At 47.0% G+C, this 22615-nt stretch overlaps 1 protein-coding gene across 1 annotated transcript; it reads left to right on the top strand.

The window, feature by feature from the left end:
• Positions 1-31: 31 nt before the first annotated feature.
• Arhgap1 (Rho GTPase activating protein 1) lies at positions 32-22286 on the top strand. Its single transcript, XM_051184196.1, has 13 exons — positions 32-116; positions 3866-4037; positions 4247-4342; positions 12709-12796; positions 18059-18190; positions 18351-18437; positions 18579-18677; positions 19073-19180; positions 19266-19342; positions 19516-19593; positions 20022-20150; positions 20369-20472; positions 20606-22286. Exons 2-13 carry the CDS (start codon positions 3905-3907, stop codon positions 20792-20794), a joined length of 1320 nt encoding a protein of 439 aa, XP_051040153.1. The 5' UTR covers positions 32-116; positions 3866-3904; the 3' UTR covers positions 20795-22286.
• The last annotated feature ends 329 nt before the right edge of the window (positions 22287-22615 follow it).

Raw genomic sequence — 22615 nt, 5'->3', positions numbered from 1 at the left:
GTGGCGGAAGAGGATGGGGAGCTGGGGGCCCCGAGGGGGCGGTTCCCGTTCCTCCTCGGAGCCGGATGTTTGCCGAGCTTTGACAGGCGTGGCAGAGGGAGCATTGCCTGAGCGCGGTGAGCTGCGGAGCGCGGGGTCTCGCTGGGCATGGTGGGGGAAGGGGACGAGCTGCTCTGGTCATCTGAAGGGATTAGATCCTAAAGGGGAGAAGCAGAGGCAGTGGCGCAGGAATGGAACTGGGCCTGAGGGCCTTGGTGTCTCCTTTGCTGGGGTTTTACCCCACTTCTGTGTCTGCAATGAGAAGACAGCGACTTTCTCTGACTTTTTCCTGTCCTCTCTCAGGCACAGGCCAACACAGAAGAAACCGGCGGGAGGGAGAAGTCTCCCTGACAGGATCTGGCAGAGCACTGAGAGCGAGAAATTAGGGGGAAGTGATAGACTTTGCCACTTGATAGGTCATGCTTTCTTCTCATTTTCTTGTGAAATGAAGTACACTCAATCTGTTGTTTGTTTTTTGACTATGCAAACGTGATTTTAGTGTAGAGTTGCTGTCCTGTTGTTTTTCCCAGAGTCACCCAACAGTCCGATTCCAAACGCCAGCAAATACTATGACTTAAAGTTGCTACCTCTGTTCTGCCTTGATATGAAAAGTTCTGAATGCCCCCTTTGTGGCGCCTCTTTGAACCCTGTGAATTTTGTGACTGATAGTCACATGAAAGTTGTGGAGGGGTTGACTGTCGCCAAGAGACCACCTCAAACTGGTACTTGTGGATTAAATCTTGCCTCTGGGTTCTATGACCTTTAGCAATTTGCTCACTACCCTCCCTCCCGCCCCCATTTTGCTCAAACTGTAAATGGCTTTGCTAGCATATGCTGAACTAGTAATGCAGTTATGAGGTGAATTTGTGCCCAGCTCATGGTACTATACTGGCTTTCCACAAATGTTGGTTTCTTTCTCCACTTAGGAAAATCATTCATTCATTCAACTAATGACAATGTTTACTATGTGCCAGGCATTGTTCTAAATAGGTGGCTTTGTTTTTCTGAGCTGGAGAGAGGCTCTAGGGCTCTGTGTGTGCAGGCAAAGTGCTCTACTACAGAGGAAGGGAAATTCTAACACAAGATGATAGAAATCATCTTTAGCCTCTGAAAGGCTTTTAAGCAATAATTCTCAGAGGGCTTGTGAAGTCTTTAAAATTGCTTGCAAGATTTCATGGATCTGTCATTTTTCTTAGAGAAAAGTCGACAAATGTCAGAATTGCAGAGATACTTGACTGTTTTGCAAAAGTCAAAGGCTTTGCCTAAAGTGATTTTAAACACTTTGTGAAAGTAAAGGTTTACCTGCTCAGAACAGAGTATTAATCTGAGAGAGAGAAGTGTTTTTGCAGAGTTGAGTAGGACTCACAGGTGGTGGTTTATTTTATTTCTATCATCTTGTGTTAGAATTTCCCTTCCCAGGCTTTCCTCATCTCCCACTGAACAGCAGATAAACATCCCCACTTAGAGAAGGCAATAGAAGGGAGTGAGAGAGGCCAGGAGCTGGACACTACTGGGATTAGTTTTTCTGGTAAAGGAGGTTGTGTGGGAGTTGAAGGAGGTCAGGTCTAGAACTGACAGGATCAAGGTTCCTGGGAAAGAGCTGGGAGTCCAGTTCTGCTTTCTTCTTGATAGTCTTGCTCTTCCTCCCTCACATGTAGCTCAGCTCTAGTTGCTTCTTGTTTTGTTTTGTTTTGTTTTGTTTTTGTTTTTAGTTTAGTTTTGTTTTGTTTTCTGAGACAGGGTTTCCCAGTAGGTATAGAGCCAGTCCTGGGACTTGCTCCCTAGACCAGGCTGACCTTGAACTCAGAGATCCACCTGTCTCCGCCTTTGCCTCTGCCTCCTGAGCACTGCCTGCTCTGCTCTAGCAGCTACTTTTAATCCTGTTTGCTTCCATGCAAGTGCTTCTGAACACTGCAGAGTTACTAGGAGGAGCCTTTTATTCTGTAGAGAAGGAAATTTAAGGTCCAGACAGGAAAAGCACTTGCCTGGGATCATTACAGTCCTTGGCTTAGACAGGACTCTAAGACAGTTTTTTATATATTTGACTTCATGCTATTTCTGACATACCAGGGACTTACTAAAAGATTTCTCTTGGGCAGCTGTGAGGTGAGGTAACAAGGAGTTCCTGTACCTGGGCAGTGATAGGGATGGAGAGAAGGCTCAAGCCAGAGCATGTTGTTTTGATCTGGGATCTGTCCTTTAATGAACCGGTGGTTCAACCTTCCTAATGCTGCAGCCCTTTGATACAGTTCCACGTGTTTCGGTGACCCCAACAAGAAAATTATTTTCATTGATATTTCATAACTATAATTTTGCTACTGTTATGAATCATAATGTAAATGTCTGTGTTTTCAAATGGTCTTAGGTGGCCCCTGGGAAAGGGCTGTTTGGCCCCCAAAGAGGTTGAGAACCCCTGAGCTAGAAGATCCTGTGAGAAGCAGCCCTATAACCTCTTGGTTGAATTGGGGAGTGAGGGTGGGTCAGAGGCAAATTCCTCAAGATGGAAGATTGACTGGTTGAAGTGGGAGTGGGGATCTGGACTTTGGGCAGAGGCAAATTTACTCACTAAGAGAAATGCATTCCCAAATGTGAGAGGTTTTCCCTTTGTGTTCTTGGGGAAGAATCTGTTTTTTGGTGTCCAGCTAGATTCGTGGATAAGGCCAAGGGATGAGAGAGAAAGCGCAAGGAAGAAGCTTTGGTCTTTGGCTTTGAAATCGTGAAACAATTTTCCTACTGACTCAGTGTGTTGCCATGGTAACAAGGCAGTGGTTGCTTAGGCTCTAGGAGCTAGTTTACCATTTAGAGCCCCAGGCTGTAATGTGTGAGGGGAGGGGACGTTGTCACCCTCCTCCTAGCCCACAGTGTGGATCTCATGTGGCAGCCCTTCTGTTCTTCCTATCCCCAGGCCCTTTCTGCTCCTCTTATCTGCCCTGCTAATTCTCTGACCATATATGTCATTTTTTTTCTGGCATCAGGAATGCAGCTGCTTCTTCAGGGCTGGGCAAATGGGTTGGATTGAAACCTCTTTCACTCATCTGGTGAGCTTGAGAGCGGTATTTTTATGGAGCTGAGAGCAGAAAGTGCCACCTCCTTTGGCCAGGTCCTTGATCGGTTTTCTGTGCTGAGTGTTCTCTCTCCCTGCCAGGCCTTCTGTCCTTCACAGTCTTACCTCCATGCTCTTTCCCCTCTAGGCCCTCTCATCCTTAGTTAATTTGGTGACTTTGCCACAGTGAAACCACTGTTGGGAACCCCTATAGGGTTAGAGAGGGCCTGGGAGACTTAGGGCTGCAAGGGGTCTGCAGGGATTGGCAGATAGATTCCATTCTTTGTCCCAGGTAAACCAAGCGGAACACCTCAGCCATGGCCTTTTTTCCTGGGACCCTATTATCTCTGGCCTGGAGAGGAGTGGGTTAGCCAGGGACCCAGCTGGCTTTTTTCAGACATGATATTTGGAGACCCCTGGACTCCTTAGATTCTTGTACCATCTATCCCTGTAACTGTTGGTGCATGAGGCTTCTGCACTCTAAAACCTCTGAGGAGATGCCCTTTGGCAGCTGGGCCTGTGTTACTTGGTCATTTGAGTGGTAGGCAAGTATGGAAACTGGCAGCTCTTACTGCCCAGCTAAGGACCTGAAGGGAGGTGCTGAGCTGTGCCATCCACTGCCCCAGCTGCCTTTTCTGGCACCATGCTCTGTGGAACTCTTGGCAGGGTGAGGACTGTTGAGGAATAGGGACACGGATGCCAGAAGAGAAAAGAAGGGGACAGAGGGTTCTCTGTAAGAATTACAGAAGCTGACCCGCCACCTTCTCTCCCCTCCACACCCAGGGTTCTCTTCCAGTTCTTCTGCAGGGAACAGACTTAGCCATGGACCCTCTCGCGGAACTGCAAGATGATCTGACCTTGGATGATACCAGCCAAGCTCTGAACCAGTTGAAGCTAGCCTCCATTGATGAGAAGAACTGGCCTTCTGATGAAATGCCAGACTTTCCCAAGTCAGGTAGGTGGCACAATGCCTCAGGCGACTGTAGGCACCATGGAGAGGACCCTTCTGCTGGAGAGGTCTCCAGGGGGTAAGGTTGGGACAAGGAGACCAGCCCTTGGGTAAGGTCAGGAGTATGTTTACTGGGGGCAGGCCTGAGAGCATGAGTCACAGAGAAGGTGCTAGGCCAGCCCCCGCCATGACTCTACTTCTGCCATATTCCTCAGACGACTCGAAAAGCAGCTCTCCAGAACCTGTCACACACCTGAAGTGGGATGACCCTTACTATGACATTGCTCGGCACCAGATTGTGGAAGTAGCAGGTGAGCATATCCAGTGTCATAACTGTTCCCTCATATTCTGTGCTCCTGGCTTAGAGATGCCAGCTTCTTTTGCCACAAAGAAAGGGTACATTCGGTGCCGTTCTTCTGGTCTGCTTTTGAGCATATGTACTTCCCTCATGAGCATGGATAGGTTTTGATTGGCATGTAATGTAGTCACCTGCCACTGCTTCCTGACCTATAGTCCCATTGTCTCCCACTGCAGCCCTAATGTGGAAGGCATTGTGGCCTAATAGCTTTGAAGTTAGAAAGTTGCATTTGATCCAACTGTGCTCTCTGAACTCCTCCCTCACTTCTGGGGGTTTAGAACAGGCAGAGAGCCTCCTTCAAAATGCACAATGCTGCATGGCTCCCTGAAACATCACATTTCTAGTGGATGTGTTTCCCTGCTGAGAATGAGTATAGGCACCCTTTGGTTCTCTGCTTCAGGGAGTTCCCTTCTATTCATAAGGCAAGCCCTAGAAGAGACTGGACCAGGGGAGTAGTGACACTTGGTGAGTTGGCTCTTGCTGTCAGAGCTAAAGAGGTCATAATGTTTAAAGCATTCCCATGGTGCCTGTGTTTCTGATGCTTACCTTTGTCTGGCTTGGGAGTCTTGAATGGTCTCTTCTCAACTCTGCAGAAGCAAGACAGAGTTCCTTCCTGGCTTAGGTCTAAGCCTGGGACCTGAGTGAAGTGTCAGGGTGTCTAATGTCTACCCCCACAGCCTCCTGACTTTGTGGTCAGTCAGAAGACTGCAGGTGGAGACTGTTCCTCCCACTTTTGTGGGTGTCCCCTTGTCTTGCAGCAAACCACCACCTTGCAGCGTTTTGTTTGTTTGTTTGTTTGTTTCTTCAGAATGTGGCAAGCCTGAGGGGCCCCAGCCAGGTAGGTGTCAGTTCTGGCTGTCTGTGCTTGGCCTCTCCTGGCTGTGGCCTCTGGCTCTATGAATCAGAAATGGCTCTTGGTGGAGGCCAGTGGGACCAGCTTAATTGCAGCTCTGTTCTAGGAAGCTGGGAGCTGGCGGTGGCTTTGGGAGGAGGAAATGGCAGGGCTTATGAGAGACATGATGAAGTGGAGACAGTGTGGGGACACATCCAGAACCCAGGAGAAAGGAGCTTCAGGGGCTGTGCCTCAGGAAGCTTTCAGTGTAGACAAGGCCTGGCCAGCATGCTGCTGTGGGGCCTATGTGCCGGCCTTGCTGGTGAGGCTTGTTTGAAGAGCCAGTGGTGATATCTCTAGCACTAGAATTCAGAGACAGTGCTGATGTGAAAGGGAGAGTAGGCACTGCTCCCAGCAACTCTACAGCCTGTGGTTGTGCCTGTCTTCAGTGGCTGTCATGGACCTCAGTCAAATTTGACTTGGTCCCAGTAGGGTCTTTCCAGTGTTGTGCCGATAACAGTAGATTCTTCAGAAAGGGGCAGAGAGGCCAGTGTTTGTGAACTTTTCATTTTTTACAGCAGCTGGTCTCAGGCTTCCAACATAATGTTAGCTGGCTTTCAGAATTCCTGACAATAGAAGTATTAACAAATGTCAGTCCCAGCCCCTACCCTTAGGTGTCCTTGTACTGCAGGTTGTGGTCAGCAGTACCCAGAAAGCCTGCTAGAGAAGCTGTCCTGTTGCTGATTGACACTCATGCTGCCTTGAGAGAGGCCCTGATTGGTATCTGGGGAATGCAGAGGGCTGGCTCTCAGGCTTTTTCTACTACAGCCCTCCTCACTAGGCCCTCTCCTCAGTTCCCTAGAGATAGCACAGCGGCCAGCTCTGTGCCTCTCTTAAGGTTCCAGGGCAGGATCGGCTCTCATCCCTCCTGTGTGCTTCTTGTAGCAGCCGTCCTGCTTGCTTACAGACTTGGTGATGGGACTCCCACTTCTGGGGAGTCAGAGGACAAGGCCTAGACCCTAGGGCTGTTGACCCTCCTCCCATGCTTGCCTCCCATCTCCTGACTTACCCTTTGACCTCCTTGCTACCCTGGCTTTTTTCAGTGTGTTACTGTAGCAGTGTCAGAGTCAGCACCGAGGACTTGGTGAGACACCCTCCTCCATTCCCTAGAAGTTTGTACCTCACACTGGGGTAGAGTGCTCACCTAGTGTAAGGCCCTGGGTTCCAGCCTTAGTATTGGGAAAATTAAAACATTAAAAAGGGACCCAACAGTCCAGTGAAATAGGTCTTAAAACTCATCATAGTCCTTTTTGACCCTCTTAGGGCCACTAGGGTATAAATTTCTTTCTCTAGAGAAAGCACATGTCTTTGTACTAGATTTATAGAACATAGTTTCCCTTTCTTTCTTCCTTCCTTCCTTCACTCCTTTCTTCCTTCACTCATTCCTTCCTTCCTCCCTCCCTCCCTTCCTTCCTTTCTTTCTTGATGAACCAGTGAGTTTATTAGGGTTACTCTCAAAAGCATGGATAAAGGGTTTCTACTCCCCACTTCTGTGGCCAGCTGAGAGGTAGAACAGCATCCTGGCCCGTAGCCTTAACCTCTCACTGACACTTTACATTCCAGAGCTCTCAGACCCTCCACCTTGGCTCAGTCCTCAACTCTTCCAGCCAGGGAAGACTGACTTAGTTCTGGGGTAGGAGCTTCAGATAATGCCTTCAAGGTCCCCAGGCCCCCCACTTCAGCCTGGCACCTGCATTCCAGGCATTCCTTCTGCTTAGATGGAACTAGGCAGGTGATGCTCCCCTTCTTTGCAGGAGTCCCAGTTTAAGTCTGTGTCTCTGCCCCTGCTATGTTCCTTTCCCCTTTCCTGACAGAGCCAATGAGAAGTAAATGAGAGTAGGAACTTAGCTCTGAGCCACCAGCAGCTACCCTCCCCCCCCCAAAACCTTAGCACCTCAGAGTTCAGAGAACTGGTGTCACCCAGATCTTCAAAGTGGACCTGCCTCCTTCCAGGTGTGGTGGGCACATACCTATAGTAAATATTGAAGCTGGGGGTAGTAGCACACATCTTTAATCCTAGTACTTGGGAGGCAGAGGCAGGGAGATCTCTGAGTTCAAGTCCTGGTCTACAGAGTGAGTTCCAGGACAGCCAGAACTGTATAATGAGTCCCTGTCTTGTAAAAACAAAAGACAAAAACAAATAAACAAAAATACCAAATCCTATCACTTAGTAAGCTGAGGCAGAAGAGCTTCAGTGAAATTTAGGCTAGCCTGAGCTCCATATTGACAGCCTGCCTCAAGCAAAAACCTGTTGCTGATACAGTTGCATGGTAACGATTCTGTTTGGAAAAACCCTTTCTCCAGCTTCAGGAAACTCACTGCCTAACATACTCTAATTTGTCACTTAACCATCAAATACACGTTCAGAAATGAAACTGCATGTCATCTGACCTGCGTCTTTTTGAAGGCTACCAACACTTATTACTTGAGATGGGATCTTATTGTCTTTTCCAGGCTGGTCTTGAACTGGTAGACACCAGTGACTCTCCCATCTACGTCTTCTGAATAGCTGGCTGGGATCCTAGGTGTATAGCAACGCAGTTGGATACCAGCACTTACTGAATGCCTGACATGAGTGGGCTGACAGGAAACAGTCCCTGCCTTCAGGCTGTTCATGAGGTAGTGGGAGACAGAGCATTGGAGAGTAGAAATGTAGGACAGACGTGCATGGCTGTTAGTGCTGGGAGCCATGGGAAGAGCCAGCTCAGCCGTCTGCGGGGAAGATGGAGGCAGCCGTGTGTATGTTGAGTCCCCCAGGTCCATAGTGGCCAGTTTGGAACAGAACTGTCCGAACAAGTGACAAACAACCTGGGGGTACAAAGATACCAGCACTTCTGTGATAGAAGATGTGCATGGTGCAGTCCAAGAAGTGAGGCCAAGACTCAGTGTCCTGGGAGCCATTTGAAGGATTTTTTTCTTGAGACATGATGTCATGAAGCCCAACCTGGCCTTGAACTCACTATGTGGCTGATCCTTGCTTTGAACTCCTGATTGTTCTGCTGCCACCTCCCAGTGCTAGTGATACAGATTAGGGGTCTTGACCAGATTTGGTTTTTTGTTTGTTTGTTTGTGTGTTTGTTTCTGCCAGTTAAAGAATTAAAAGGCAGGAAAAATCTCTAGCATGACAGACAGCAGTGGAGGAATCTGGAACACTGCAGACAGCAGCAGGCAGAAACAGCAATTGAAGAAGCATATCTGTTGGGGGTGAGGAAACAAACACACATGCAGTAGACACATAGAGAAAAAAGAGCCTCTGCAAAGCAGATGGAGCAGGAGAGCTGGAAATTCCAGTCTCTTCTCCAGGGCTCAGGTTTAAAGACTCTGAACAGTTTTCCTCCCCTAATTTAGGGTTGGTCTGGATAGTTGATTGACCCACAGCTGTTAAATTCTGATCAGGCCTTGAACTTGTTGAGCCAGTCCATCAGCCTGCTGATGGAAGACAAAAGCCTACAAGGCCTTCAATTTTAAGCTGCCAGGCTTTTATCTCAAGTCAGGAGGATGAGGAAGAAGTTACCTATCCATAGCCGCTCCCTATCTTTCTGCGTTCCAGGGGGTCTGTTTAACTTTTGGTCATTCATTAGGATTACATGTGTATGATGTCACGTGTGGCTTCCATTTTAAGGAATATTTATAGGATTCAGTCTAGGTAAGGTGGCAATGAGGGGGAAAGGCATGCTGTGAAAGTAGAGTTTGGGGCAGTAGGTGTTTATAATTCCACAGAGTTGGACACTAGGGAAGATTAAAAGGCAAAACAGAGCTTTCTGGGTTTGGTGGGCTGGACCTCAGAGACTGGCACAAGAAGTTCTTTGGAGTATCCTGGTCAGAGTCTTTTGGACCTAACAAAGCCAGACAATGATTTGGGTGGAGACAGGAGGGTGAGGGCTTATCCAGGAGCTGTCATGGATGGGAGGCTGCTGGGATACTGGCCTTCATCTTTTTGGGACTGGACTATTGTAGCACACTTGAGAAGCTGCCTTTGCTTTCCTAGTAACCCCTGCCTCAGTCTAAAGAAGAATGAAGAGCTTTAGAACACTCTGAAAAGGACCAGCTCCTGGGCTCCATTGTAGTTGTTTTTTTTTTTTTTTTTTTTTTACTCTTTGGAGGCCTGCTACCGCTGGCTCCCAAATAGATAGAGACTTATTCTTACTTAGGAATGCCCCACCTTTGCTTGGCTTATTTCCAGCTAGCTTCTCTCTCTCTCTCTCTCTCTCTCTCTCTCTCTCTCTCTCTCTCTCTCTCTCTCTCTCTCTCTCTCTCCAGTTTTTTTCAAGACAGGGTTTCTCTGTATAACAGTTCTGGCTGTCCTGGAAATTATACCGTTTCTCTTTGTGTTTTGCCTCTGGACAGTTTACCTTTCTTTATTCTGTATCTTTTTTTCCTTCTTACTCCATAGCTATGTGACTGGGTGGCTGGCTCCTGGAATCTTTCTCTTCTCCTTTTCTCCCTCCTCCGTCTCTTCTCTTCTTCTGAGATTTCATTTCTCGTATTTATTCTCTCTTCCTGGCAGCTCCACCTATCCCTCTCTCCTGCCTAGCTATTGGCCATTCAGCTCTTTATTAGACCAGTAAGTGTTTTAGACAGGCATAGTAACACAGCTTCACAGAGTTAAACCACATACCACAACAACAACAACAACAAAAATGCAACATTGGGCTAGAGGGATAGCTCAGCCATTAAAAAGGAGAGGCTCACAACCAAAAATGTAAGAATTCAACACATCTTTGCATCACTAAACAAATATTCCACAGCATAAACAAATATAACGCACCTTAAATAATATCTCACAACATTCCATTATAAACAGAGCAGGATGGTGGGCTCACCAAGGGAGAGCAGTCCTTACTGCTGAGGTGGAGAGGAGAGGCAAACTGCCTGCACTGCACAGGTTGTGCCGTCAGTTCCTGCTCTCCTGTGTTGCTTTCCCTTTGCCCCTGAGACAGTGGGGATGAAGCAAGTACAGTTTGTTGTCTCTGGAAAGGTGAAGTGGATTAGGACATGGAGATACATGGGTCAGGCTTTATGACCATTGAGCTTTCCTAAGGACCCCTCTCTCAGCTGACTCTAGAAGAGCATCTCATTTGGGGCAATAGCATGTCTCAAAAGCTTTCTGTCTTTTTGACAGCCAGGCGTTTGGGACAAATATCTCTGAGAGAAAACCTAGGCTGGATTTTGCTATAGCTTCACAAACTCCCCTGAAGTCATGTTCTTCAAAATATCTTTAATGGGAAAGATAATTTTTTAAAATTTATTTATTTTTATGCACATTGGTGTTTTGCCTGCATGTATGTCTGTGTGAGGGTGCCAGATCTCCTGGCATTGGAGTTCCAAGCAGTTGTGAGCTGCCTTGTGGGTGCTGGGAATTGAACTTATGTGTTCTGGAAGAGTAGCCAGTACTCTTAGCCACAGAGCCATCTCTCCATCCTGGAAGATAAGATTTTTAGGAATTCAGTCAGAGCCAAGTGTGGTCAGCCATTCTAGTAATAAAATCAGAAATTTGTCAGTGGACAAAATTGTTGTCACTAGGGTGGCTGACCCCACTGTCTAGCAACCTGACTACTTTCCTCTGCAGCTTTGGATTGACTGAGAAGCAGCCTCTACAGGTTTTCTAGGTCCTTGATGCTCAGTGCTTTTGGGTAAACCAGTTGTAGGATGTCTGGTTGGCAAGATAGTATAGACCTTGATGGATTTATTGTTGGTGAATGTGAGGGGCTTTTTTTGGAGACAAGATCTGTTGTAACTCAGGTTGGTCTTGACTTTTCAGCTTCCTGCCTCAGCCTCCCATGGTGGGATTGCAGGTATGCACCCACTAGAACACTTTAAAGAATTTGTAGCAAAATTACATTTGTGTGTGTTCATGTACATGTATGTGCAAGCCATGGCACACATGGAGGTCCTACTGTGTGGGTCCCACCATGTGTGATGAAATAGGTCATCAGATTTGGCAGCAAGTGCCTTAACCCATTGAGCTGTCATGCCAGCCCATCAGAACACGTTTATTGTTCATATACATATCAAATCCTGTGCCTATTTAGCAGTGCTTCCCTTTCTCCCCTCCTCTCAGCATCTGGAAGCCTTCTCATTTGCTTCCCCACTCTATGGACTTATGGTCTTAGACCAGTGGTTCTCAACCTTCCTAATGCAGTTCCTCATGTTGTAGTGACCCTCAACCATAAAATTACTTTCATTGTTACTTCATAACTGTAATTTTGATATTGCTATGAATTTAATGTAAACATGTGATATGTAGTCCATCTGATATGTGACTCTGTGAAAAGGTCACTTGACCTCAAAGGGGTTGTGATCCACAGTTGAGTACAATTGCCTTAGTCTCTCAGAAAAATCATGTAATAGCTGCCTTTTTTTTTTGTGCCAGGCTGTTCTCACTTAGCATATTTTCAAGGTTCATTTATATTTTGAGCCATATATTAGTACTTTCTTCCTTTTTATGATCAAACTTCTGTTGCATGAATATATATTTTTTTCCTGATACAGATTATCTTGTATCTCAGGTTAGCCTCAAATTTATCTAGTGAAGGTAAGGATAACTTTGAACTTCTGATCTCCCTGCCTCCACCTCTGAGTACTGGGGTTACAGATATTAACGTCACCTTGGCTTTATTTAATTCTAGGGATCAAACCCAGGGTTTTTTGAGTGCTAAACTAAGCAGGTCTCTATCAATTGTGTTACATTCCCATATATTTATCTATTGATGAATGTATGCTATCCCCACAGGTGTTACTCTTTCAATGTGATTTTATTTAGTTCTTAACACAGGGTCTCACTGTATAGCCCTTGCTATCTTGGAACTTTCTATGTAGATCAGGCTGGCTTTAGTGCTAGGATTAAAGGCACTCAACACTGTGTCTCTCCTCAAAGTGAGTTTATTATTATTACTGTTTTGCTTTCTTTTTCTTTTTCTTTTTTTCTTTTTTTTTTTTTTTTTTTTTTTTGAGACTGTATGCCATCTAGCCCAATCTGGCCTTGAACCTTTTAAGTAGTCTTGAACTCCTGATCCTCATGATTCTACCTCTAAAGTGTGGGTTTACAAGTGTGACTGGGTTAAAAAGCAAGGTAAATTTTTTTGGGGGGGGAGCTGGGTGGTGGTGAACACCTTTAATCCCAGCACTTGGGAGGCAGAAGCAGGTAGGTTTCTGTGAATTTGAGGCCAGCCTGGTCTACAGAGGGAGTTCTAGAACAGCAGAGAAACCCTGTCTTGAAAAACAAAATAAACCAAAAAATTTTGGGGGGTTGTCCCAATTGAGTGCCCCTGAAATACCTATACCAACATACCCTTGAGTAATGGATGTGGATGGATCAGTGAAGCCCCTACACTCACTGTACAGGCCCCAGGTTGGTATTTTTTAAGTCCCACCCTCCACTTTGGTTCATTTTTCACTAACTGTACTTTATCTTTCTTCTCACTTAGGTGATGATAAATATGGGCGGAAGATCATTGTCTTTAGCGCTTGTCGAATGCCCCCTAGCCATCAGCTGGACCACAGCAAGCTCTTGGGGTGAGTACCTTCAGGGAAGTAAGGTGGGGCTATTCTAGACCCTTAGTAGTCTGAACCATTCTCCACATTCCCCTTCACTGTGGGCACCAGGTTATCTTCTTTCTTGTCACTCATTCCATAAGGGAGCTGCCTTATTGTGGGGACAAACAGCAGGCAGGAGTCAGACCTAATTTCTGGTCCTAGAGACTGTGACCTTGGCAAGTGTTTTAGAGCCTTATTTTCACATCCTTCATGGAAGACAATGAAGCAGGTGGCCTCTTTGTTGACAGGAGTGAGATAACACACCAGAAAATAATCTTGAAAAGTAAATACTTTCCAAATATGTACAATTGTACAGTATTTTTTATGCTGTATTCTTTTTTTTTTTTTTATTTTCTATTTTCTTCTTTCTGGTTTTGTTTTTTGAGACAGGGTTTCTTTGTGTAGCCCTGGCTGTCCTGGAACCTACTCTGTAGACCAGGCTGGCCTCAAACTTGTAGATCCACCTGTCTCTGCCTCCCAAGTGCTGGGTTAAAGGTATGCACTACCACCACTGGGCATACTCATGATTCTTTAAAAAAAAAAAAAAAAATTTAGTTTTATGTGTATTGGTGTGAGTGTGTGAGATCCCCTGAAACTGGAGACAGTTGTAAACTACCATGTGGGTGCTGAGAATTGAACCTAGGTCCTCTGAAAGAACAGTCAGTTCTCTTAACCTCTGAGCCATCTCTCCAGCCCCATAATTCTTAATTTTTTTTTTTTTCTTTTTTGGGTTTTTGAGGCAGGGTTTCTCTGTATTGCTTTGGAGCCTGTCCTGGAACTCACTCTGTTACCCGGCTGGCCTCGAATTCACAGAGAACTGCCTGCCTCTGCCTCCCAAGTGCTGGGATTAAAGGTGTGCTCCACCAATGCTGGGCTCATTTTTATTTATAATCATAATTAACATTATCTTACTATCAAGTTTGGTTTTAATGGTTTCTGCTACCAAATGTATATGTTAGAAATCTGCTTGTCTTAGTCACTGTTCTATTGCTGTGAAGAGACACCATGACCAAGGGAGCTCTTATAGAAGAAAGCATTTAACTGGGAACTTGTTTACAGTTTTAGTGGTTTAGTCTGTTGTCATCATGGTAGGGAGCATGATCACACACAGGCAGGCATGGTGCTGTGCTAGAGCTGGAGAATTAGCTGAGAGCTACAAGCTGATCGTCAAGTAGCAGGAACACACACGCCTGGCAAGGGCTTTTGAAGCCTCAAAGCCCACCTCCTCCAATATGGTCCCACCTCCTAAGATTTATTTATTTATTATGTGTACAGTGTTCTGTCTGCATGTATGCCTGCAGGCCAGAGGAGGGCACCAGATCTCATTACAGATGGTTGTGAGCCACCATGAGGTTGCTGGGAATTGAACTCAGGACCTTTGGAAGAGCAGGCTCTTAACCACTGAGCCATGTCTCTAGCCCCCTCCTAATCCTTTTAATCCTTCTCATACACTTCCACTTCCTGGTGACTTAAAATATTTGAACCTATAGGTGTTGAATTTCTCATTCATACCACCACACTGTTAAGCAGATACTCATCTGGCCTTTCACATTGAGCCAGCACTGGGTTCCTAGCAGGGACTAGTGTGATATCAAGGTACATGGGGTATTCCACAAAAGCAGAGCAGAAACTGTCCCCAGTTTGTACTTTTTTCTGACCAGTGTAAAGTGCTCTCTAAAATGTAAAATGTGTATGTCACCTACAGCAGCTGCTTGAATGTTGTGCACATGCAGGGTTGTGGTTGTCTCAGGGACAGGCTTGAGGATCACAGAAGACAGGCAGAGGCCTGAGTGTGGAGTCTCTGCTGGCCTCTGCTGAGATAGAGGCAGAGGCTCATTCCTTGTGAGGTCTTTCTCCCTCTGGCCTTGTGACTTCTCTTTCCATAGTTCCTTAAATAGAGCAAGCAGCCTTGTTGGGGACCCACCATGTGTCCAGCCAGAAATATTCACCATAGAGTTCAGCCTGAGGATGAGTCACAATCCCCCACTCTAGCTTTTTGCTATATCTGATGTACCAGGTAGCAGACTTGTGGCCAGGTAGTAGGTCCAATGAGAGGAAATCATAGGCAATTGGAAAGCACCTAGTTTTTAGGACCCGTTACTGGGGAAGCTCTGTCTTTCTTGAGTTTTCCTCCAGGCTCAAGAAGCCATGGGCTGTTTGCTGCTGCAGGCCCTCTTTCCCTTCCCAGACACACACTCAGACACATACACAGACTCACACATACACACACACACACACACACACACACACACACAGAGAGAGAGAGAGAGAGAGAGAGAGACTCACACACAGACTCACACACCCACACAGACTTACAGACCCACACACACACACACCCTATCCCACCCTCTATCCTACACACACCCCACTTGGTCACCGTCCCTCCTGAGACTAGACTCATGGTCCACTGGTTCTGTCTGTCCTGTTTTCAGTCTGATTACATCAGACTTGGCTTTTCCTCACACCCCACCCAGATCTAGGGGGTTGAAATGGAAAAATGCTTGAAGCTTGGAATCAGAAGACCAGTTAAATTTGAGCTCTGAATTTTAACTAGACATGTGCTTGGAGGCAAGTCTCTCTGAGTTCTATATGAACTCTGAGTTCTTTGTGTCTCACAGAGTTGTGATGGGAAATAACGGATTCCATCATATATTTTTAGAGTATTACAAGTAGTTATGAAGGAAGCCTCAATGATCTGCCACCCAGAAAGAAAACCACTGTATTTTGCTACATCCTCTTTGTATTTTTTCTATATGTGCAACTCTATATTCAATTTGATGCCTTGGATAATTCCTTCATCTTCTGGGTATAAAACAATTCCTCAGAGATATCTTTTGTTGTCCTTTTATTTTTAGCCCATGTATTGGTGGCACATGCCTTTAATCCCAGTACTTAGGAGGCATAGGTAGGTGGATCTCTGAGATCCAGGCCAGCCTGGTCTACTGAGTGAGTTTTAGGACAGCCAGGGTCACACAAAGAAACCCTACATATTAAAACAAACAAACAAACAACAAACAAACCCCAACAAAACCCAAAGCTCCCAAACCATATTATTTAGCTGGACATAGTGGTGCATGCTTTAATCCTAGCATTTGGGAAGCAGAGGCCCGTGGATTTCAGTGTGTTCCAGGTCAGCCTTGTCTACATAGGAGTTCCAAGGACAGACTAGGTTATACAGTGAAACCCTGTCTTTCCTCCCACCCACCATCCTGAAAAAAAGAACTCCACAGAAAACAAAACATTATTTACATATAATATGCATATAGGAAAGCAAAGCAAAAAAAAAAAAAAGTGTACTAGTTTTTTTTTAAGACATCTCTCATTTTGTTGCCCAAGCTTACTGTCAACACCTAGGCTTAAGTGACCTTTTTGCTTCATCTTCTTGAGTATCTGGAGCTATATACATACAACAAACACTACACCCAGTTTCTGGTGAATTTGATGATGCACGTCTACAATTCTATCACTTGGTAGGCTTTTGAAGGATGATTTTGAATTTCAGGCTGGCCTGAGCTACACAGTGGGACCTTGTCTGCCTCAAGGATGACCACTGTTCTGATGCCTGACTTCACAGATGAATCCTGTCTGTAGAGGCATCCTGTGAGATAGTCTATTTATAGATGTCCCATGATTCTTTAGCCAGTCTCCTGATACTGGATAATTTGCTGGCTGCTCACTTGTTGTTTTTCCATAATAAAACTCTGGAATGAACAGTCTCCTACAAGAATGTTTCTGCTCCTCTCCATTTCCTTAGGAAATATTCTTGAACTTACTTTTACACAGTCAGAGAGTGTAAGCACTGCCCAGCTTCTGATAGGCATCACTTCATTGCACTCCAAAGGTCATGACAGGCATCCATGGATTAGAGTGTCTACTGTAATCTTTGCTATTTTCCCAATTGCAAAATGCCATGTTTTTATTGTTATTATAGTTTTGTTTTTTGAGAAAGTGTTCTCTATGTAACAGTGCTGGAACTTGCTTTATAGACCAGTCTAGCCTCTAACTCACTATATCCGACTACCTATGCTTCCTGAGTGCTGGATTAAAGTTGTATGCCACCACACCCACCTGCAAAATGCCATCTTAGTATGTGACAGCCCTTTGTAAACTACAAAGTACTTGATGTGGATAAGGGCTAACTCATTCTCAGTTTAATAATGATCAGAATCTCTGGTAACTTAGCATTTGTACTTATGCCCTGCTTACCTGTGCTGGCCCAGCTCTGCACCCTGGTACTTACTGGTCATTAGGCTGCTGCCTTTGGGTCAGACCATTCGTCTGGGTACTTAGTCAAGTCTTTGGGAGCTTCCTCAGACACTTCCTTTCTCTTGGATGTGCTTATCATTCAGCCTACCCAGCCTGGAGTGACATCCCTTCTAGAACCAAGGGACTGATTGTCCATCTTCTCAGAGGCTTTCTGCCCTCTCCGTTTATTACTTCTAAACTTCCCAGTCTGTTCAACATGTATGTGTGTTGGGGTGGTACATACCGTTATGGACATAGGTTCCTAAGGAGTATGACATTGTGTTCCATTAAAAGCCTAATGATTGGAACAGTTGACCTTCTGGCCATCCTGATGTTTCTTTAGGGGCACAGTGTTTTTACAAACTATACCACAAATCACATACAAAAAGCAGAACTGGTGCAGGGTCTAGAATGCAGTCTTGGACTTGGACACTTCACCACTTTGCCCTGCCATAAACTGAAACCTTGGCTAAGTACTTGACCTCTGCTGATTGCCCTCATTAGTAAAATGGGGTTAACTTCAGTGAGGGAAGAATGAGGTAATGTATTGGAAGTACTTGGCAGACACTAAAGGCTTTTACCAATAACCAGTGACTGTCCTTGTTACTGATTTAGGGTGATCCTTAGAAAAATATGTCAACTGCAGGTGCACAGCCCAGCTTGGAACTCAGGTCTACTGATTCTGCTGCTCAAAATGAGAGCTGTGTGCATACTTACTTCTCCATTAGGTCCAGCCCCTACCCTCTGCCTCCTTCCAGGAAAGAGGCTTTGGGTTACATAGCCAAATGATAGCAGGGAAGGTCTGTAAAGGAGGAAGCCGTGGTGCAAATACTGGTTTCTATTGTAACAGGGGCCACACCTGTTGTGCAGAGGACAGGTCTGAACAGGGCTTTTATGCGTTTATGATGTTGGGTGTTAAACCTGTGGCTCACACGGGATAGGTAATTAACTCTACACCCCCAGCTACACCTCCAGCCCTGGGCCTTTTTCTTGAAGGTACTTGAAACATACACTGGACCAGTATGTGGAGAGTGACTACACACTGCTGTACCTGCACCATGGCCTGACCAGTGACAACAAGCCCTCCCTCAGCTGGCTACGGGATGCCTACCGGGAGTTTGACCGCAAGTGGGTTGGGACATGGAGGTGGACTCCAGAGCCTAGTATGGTGGCTCTGGGCTGATGGCTCTCTGGGCTCTGGGTTGTTCTTTGGCCAAAAGCTTATTCAATATCAGTGAAGGGAGGGCACACTGCCCCCTTATTCCACCCATCCCAACTTGTCCTGCAGGTACAAGAAAAACATCAAGGCCCTGTACATCGTGCACCCAACCATGTTCATCAAAACCCTTCTTATCCTTTTCAAGCCTCTCATCAGGTGAGCAGGCCACAAGGGTGTATACCCTCATACACCAAGCAGATACCCAGGCTGGCCAGCTTAGGGTGATGCTTTTCTGCAGGGAGAGCAAAGGCCTACCATGGGGCCCAGCCTGACCCAGATCCTTCCCTTTGCCTCTAGTTTCAAGTTTGGACGGAAGATCTTCTATGTGAATTACCTGAGTGAGCTGAGTGAGCATGTGAAGCTGGAGCAGTTGGGGATCCCTCGCCAAGTGCTCAAGTGAGACAGCTGGATGGGCACCCAGGCTCTGTGTGTGCGCGTGCGTGCATGTGTGTATGTGTCTGAGTGTGCGTGTGAGTATGTGCATGCACACATGCACGTGTCTCCCCCCACCCCCGTGTGAGTCCACCGCTTAGTTGTGTGAGTGTGTTGTGTGGGAGGCAGCATAACCTGGGGAGCGGGAACCAGGAGAACCCAGGAAAATGTGAAAGGCAGTGTCAAGATCCGGCACAGTAGATAAGCCAAATCTAACCCCATTTCTGTCACAGGCTTTTGACTGAATCTCTTTTAAAGTGTTTGTTTTCCACTGTATTACCATTAAGTGGGGCTGTTTTTGGCTACAACCCTACAGAGCCAGAAAGAATGCTTGACCCTTGTTCCATGTACTCTCCCAGGTATGATGACTTCCTCAAATCCACACAAAAGAGCCCTGCAACAGCTCCCAAGCCCATGCCACCACGACCTCCACTGCCAAATCAGCAGTTTGGGGTCTCATTGCAGCAGTGAGTATGATAAAGTTAGGCAGGTCTGGGGCTGATGGGGCTGGACCAACACGCAGAGTCCCAGCTCACCCCTTTGCTCCCATAGCCTCCAGGAGAAAAACCCAGACCAAGTGCCCATTCCTATCGTGCTCAGGGAGACAGTTGCCTACTTGCAGGCTCATGGTGAGTGCTATGGTGCCCAAGGCCTGTTGACCTTCCAAGTCACCCTGTTCCCCAGCTGCTCTTGAGAAACTCTGTGCAGGGCATAGAAAAGTACACCCCCAACGACCCTTCTTGGGCAGGGAAGTGATCCATTACCCAGAGTTCTGACACTCACCAGGCCCCTTGTTCCCTAGCTCTCACCACTGAGGGCATCTTCCGGAGATCAGCCAACACCCAGGTTGTACGGGAAGTGCAGCAGAAATACAACATGGGTGAGTGCACCTGACCATAGAGCTAGTCCAGAATGTGTATGCACATCAGTGTGTGTGAGGGAGAGGGAGGGGGGAGGGAGGGGACAGAGAGGGAGAGAGGCCAAATGGGACCTATAACTTTGCAGGGCTGTAAGTAAGGTCCCAGATTGTGTTCTTGCCAGAAGTTTCCATGTCCTTTGGTGTGACCACGTAGGCCCTACTTGCCTCATTTTCAGGAGCTGCAGCCTTGGGTTCAAGATCATTTAGAGACAAGGAGTAGCTGTCATGTGTGCCAGTGTCCTCATGCTCTCCAGATGGTCTGAGCCTATATCCCCTTGTTACTGGAGAAGAGGCAGATACAATAGGGGACCCTGGGACAAGGACAACGTAAGAGTGTGTAGGCCTCTGGCTTGGCCTAGTGTTCTCTCACCCTTTCTGTCCCCATGAAGGGCTGCCGGTGGACTTCGCCCAGTACAACGAGCTGCACCTGCCAGCAGTCATCCTCAAGACCTTCCTTCGGGAACTTCCTGAGCCCTTGCTGACCTTTGACCTCTACCCCCATGTTGTGGGCTTCCTCAGTGAGTTCTCTCTTTCCTCCCCAGCCATGCAAATCCTCTGCCAGAGCTGGAAGGAGCTCAGGGGTGTGTCTATGGCCATACATCTACCCACCCTCCCCTGCAGGCTTGTGGGCATAAGCAGCTCCCAGGAAGTTCAGGTGGGGTTCTCCACTAGTCTCCTCTCGGGGTTTCTTGAGCTAGTTCTGTGCTCCTGTAACCAGGGCCTCCACTCCTCACAGATATTGATGCAAGCCAGAGAGTGGAGGTGACACAGCAGGTTCTCCAAACTCTGCCAGAGGAGAACTACCAGGTGCTTCGTTTCCTGACTGCCTTCCTAGTGCAGGTGAGACTTGCCTTGACCTCCACTGCTCACCTGGAGAGGGAGCAGTGTTTTGTCATTGCTTGGATGCTGTGGTTGCTGGGAGTAAGAGGCAGGGACCATAGATCTTATCTGTAGTCCCCATTTCCTTCCACAGATATCTGCTCACTGTGACCAGAACAAGATGACCAACACTAACCTGGCTGTAGTCTTTGGCCCTAACCTGCTGTGGGCCAAGGATGCTGCCATCACTCTCAAGGCCATTAATCCTATCAACACCTTCACTAAGTTCCTCCTGGATCATCAAGAGGAGTTGTTTCCCAGCACAGATGCCCAGGGTGTCTGAGCTCAGTCCCCACCCAACCCCCCAGCCCCTTCTCTGGCAGCCCCAGTAGGACTTGTTCTCCTGGTATTAACCTTATTGGTGTCCAGGGCTCCTGTCTAGGAAGGGGTCCTGAAGCCCCAGGAGATGGAAGTTGGAGCCCACCAACTGGGCAGCCCCTCCTCTCCCTCTGTCCAGCCCCTTTCCAGCTCTGGAGGCCTCTGTTATTGTGACATTTTCTTTGCCTTATACCTCTCACTGCCTCTTTGGTTGCTGGGCTTTCCAAAACTGGGCTTGGCTCTTCTGGGATTGAGCCCCAGTAACCCTTTTCCTTTTTCCTGCCTGTTTCCCTGGCAACTGTAGAAGACTAAATCACTGCCAGCTGTGCTGGTATCAGGGGCTGGTCCTCTCTTTCCTGATTGCTAGGAAATGGGACAGCTGAGCTCCTTGGCTTGCGTTGGCTATGCTGGGTCAGTTGCTGTGCTTTTTTAGGAGTGGGTGTTGGCCTGGGTGCAGGTTTTCTATGCCTGCCCTTCCTAATAGGGATTACAAGACCAGAGTTGGCTTGTCACTTCTGCCTCCCCAAGTGGTACTGTTCCCACTGTGTCCTATTTCCCCATTGCTGCCACACTTGGCATCTTGGCTAACAAGACTCAGAATCTGAACATCTGCTGAAATGGTCCTTTTCCCTCCCAGGGAGAGCCCTAGTGTCAGGTATGGCAACAGCAGCCTTGGTCCTCCATGCCTTCTCTTTGTTCTTATGTGCACAGATCCTCAGCCAATGGCTGTGGTGCATCGTTCTGGTGAGGAGTCACTCTGTCCCTGTTGTGACCATAGGTGCCAGTGCTTCAGGATCCATTTGTGGCTCTCGCCTCCTGCCTGGGTACTCTTGGAGGGCAGGAGCTCAGAAGCCCCTAAGAGGGGCATAGGTTTTACTAATAAATCACCGTCAGAAAAGTTCTAGCAACTCCCTTGAGAGAGTATGCTGGCTACAGGGCCCTGTCGTCTTTCAGAAAGCCTGAGGCCCAGTGATGATTGATAGCTTTCATTCTATTCCTAATGAAAACTTGTGACCCTCTTCCAGAAGTCTGCCTCCTAGTGGTAGGGAAGTACCCTGCAGTGACCCTGCCCCACAGGTGTGGCCAGGCATGACAGCTCCAGAGATGGTACTGGTTACTGTGGGATCTACACTGACCACCTTGCACAGGAGGCAGGCCTCCTCACTGGCTTTTTCCTGCACCAGTGTGTCAGGTCTCATGCCTGGCCCAGGCTGGCCCGTTCTGCTTTCACCCACCTTTTTGTATGAGGTGTTGCTACACTCCATTTACTGAGGAGCTTTTTGGACCTCACTAGTCCTTCTCCTGCCCCTGCCCTGCCCTTTCAATCTGTAGCTGGGGGCGCTCTTTACTGTGAAACCAGTGTTCACAATTACCATGATTTCCTTGGCACCAATCATGTATTTCACCATTTGCACTTTTTGTATTTCAATAAGTAAATAAAAATGGAAATAGAAACATCTGGCTGAAGTTCAGAACTAGGAAGTGTGTTTGTGGCTGAGAAAGAGGGCCTCAGGAAGGCCCCTCCCCAGTCCATCTTAATTTTCTTGGGGAAATAAGAACAAGCAATGAAAAGTCACAAAATGACTGCAGGTCCACTGGTGTACTTATGTGGGCCTGGTGAGCCCAAGCAGCTTTGTCACAGAGGACTCAGCATGGGAAACTGTATAGATGGGTCCCTCCTCCATTAATCTTCTGCTTCCTATTAAGTCTAGTACCTTCAGAGATCACATGTAGCTGTAGCTGGGACAGAATTTATGCAGTGGCGAGAGAGCAGATGTAGGTTTTT

The sequence above is a fragment of the Phodopus roborovskii genome, unplaced genomic scaffold, assembly GCF_943737965.1.
Source record: "Phodopus roborovskii unplaced genomic scaffold, PHOROB, whole genome shotgun sequence".
NCBI classification, from domain to species: Eukaryota; Metazoa; Chordata; class Mammalia; order Rodentia; family Cricetidae; genus Phodopus; species Phodopus roborovskii.
The sequence above is the reverse complement of the archived record's forward strand: the minus strand, read 5'-3'. Positions and strand labels throughout refer to the sequence as shown.

What these genes read in the sequence shown, in the direction of transcription:
- Arhgap1 (XM_051184196.1), top strand. Translation starts at nt 3,905, where the DNA reads ATGGACCCTCTCGCGGAACTGCAAGATGATCTGACCTTGGATGATACC. An exon ending in GACCACAGCAAGCTCTTGGG is followed by an intron (nt 12,797 to 18,058) that starts GTGAGTACCTTC and finishes TTTTTCTTGAAG; the next exon opens with GTACTTGAAACATACACTGG. An exon ending in TGCCTACTTGCAGGCTCATG is followed by an intron (nt 19,343 to 19,515) that starts GTGAGTGCTATG and finishes CTTGTTCCCTAG; the next exon opens with CTCTCACCACTGAGGGCATC.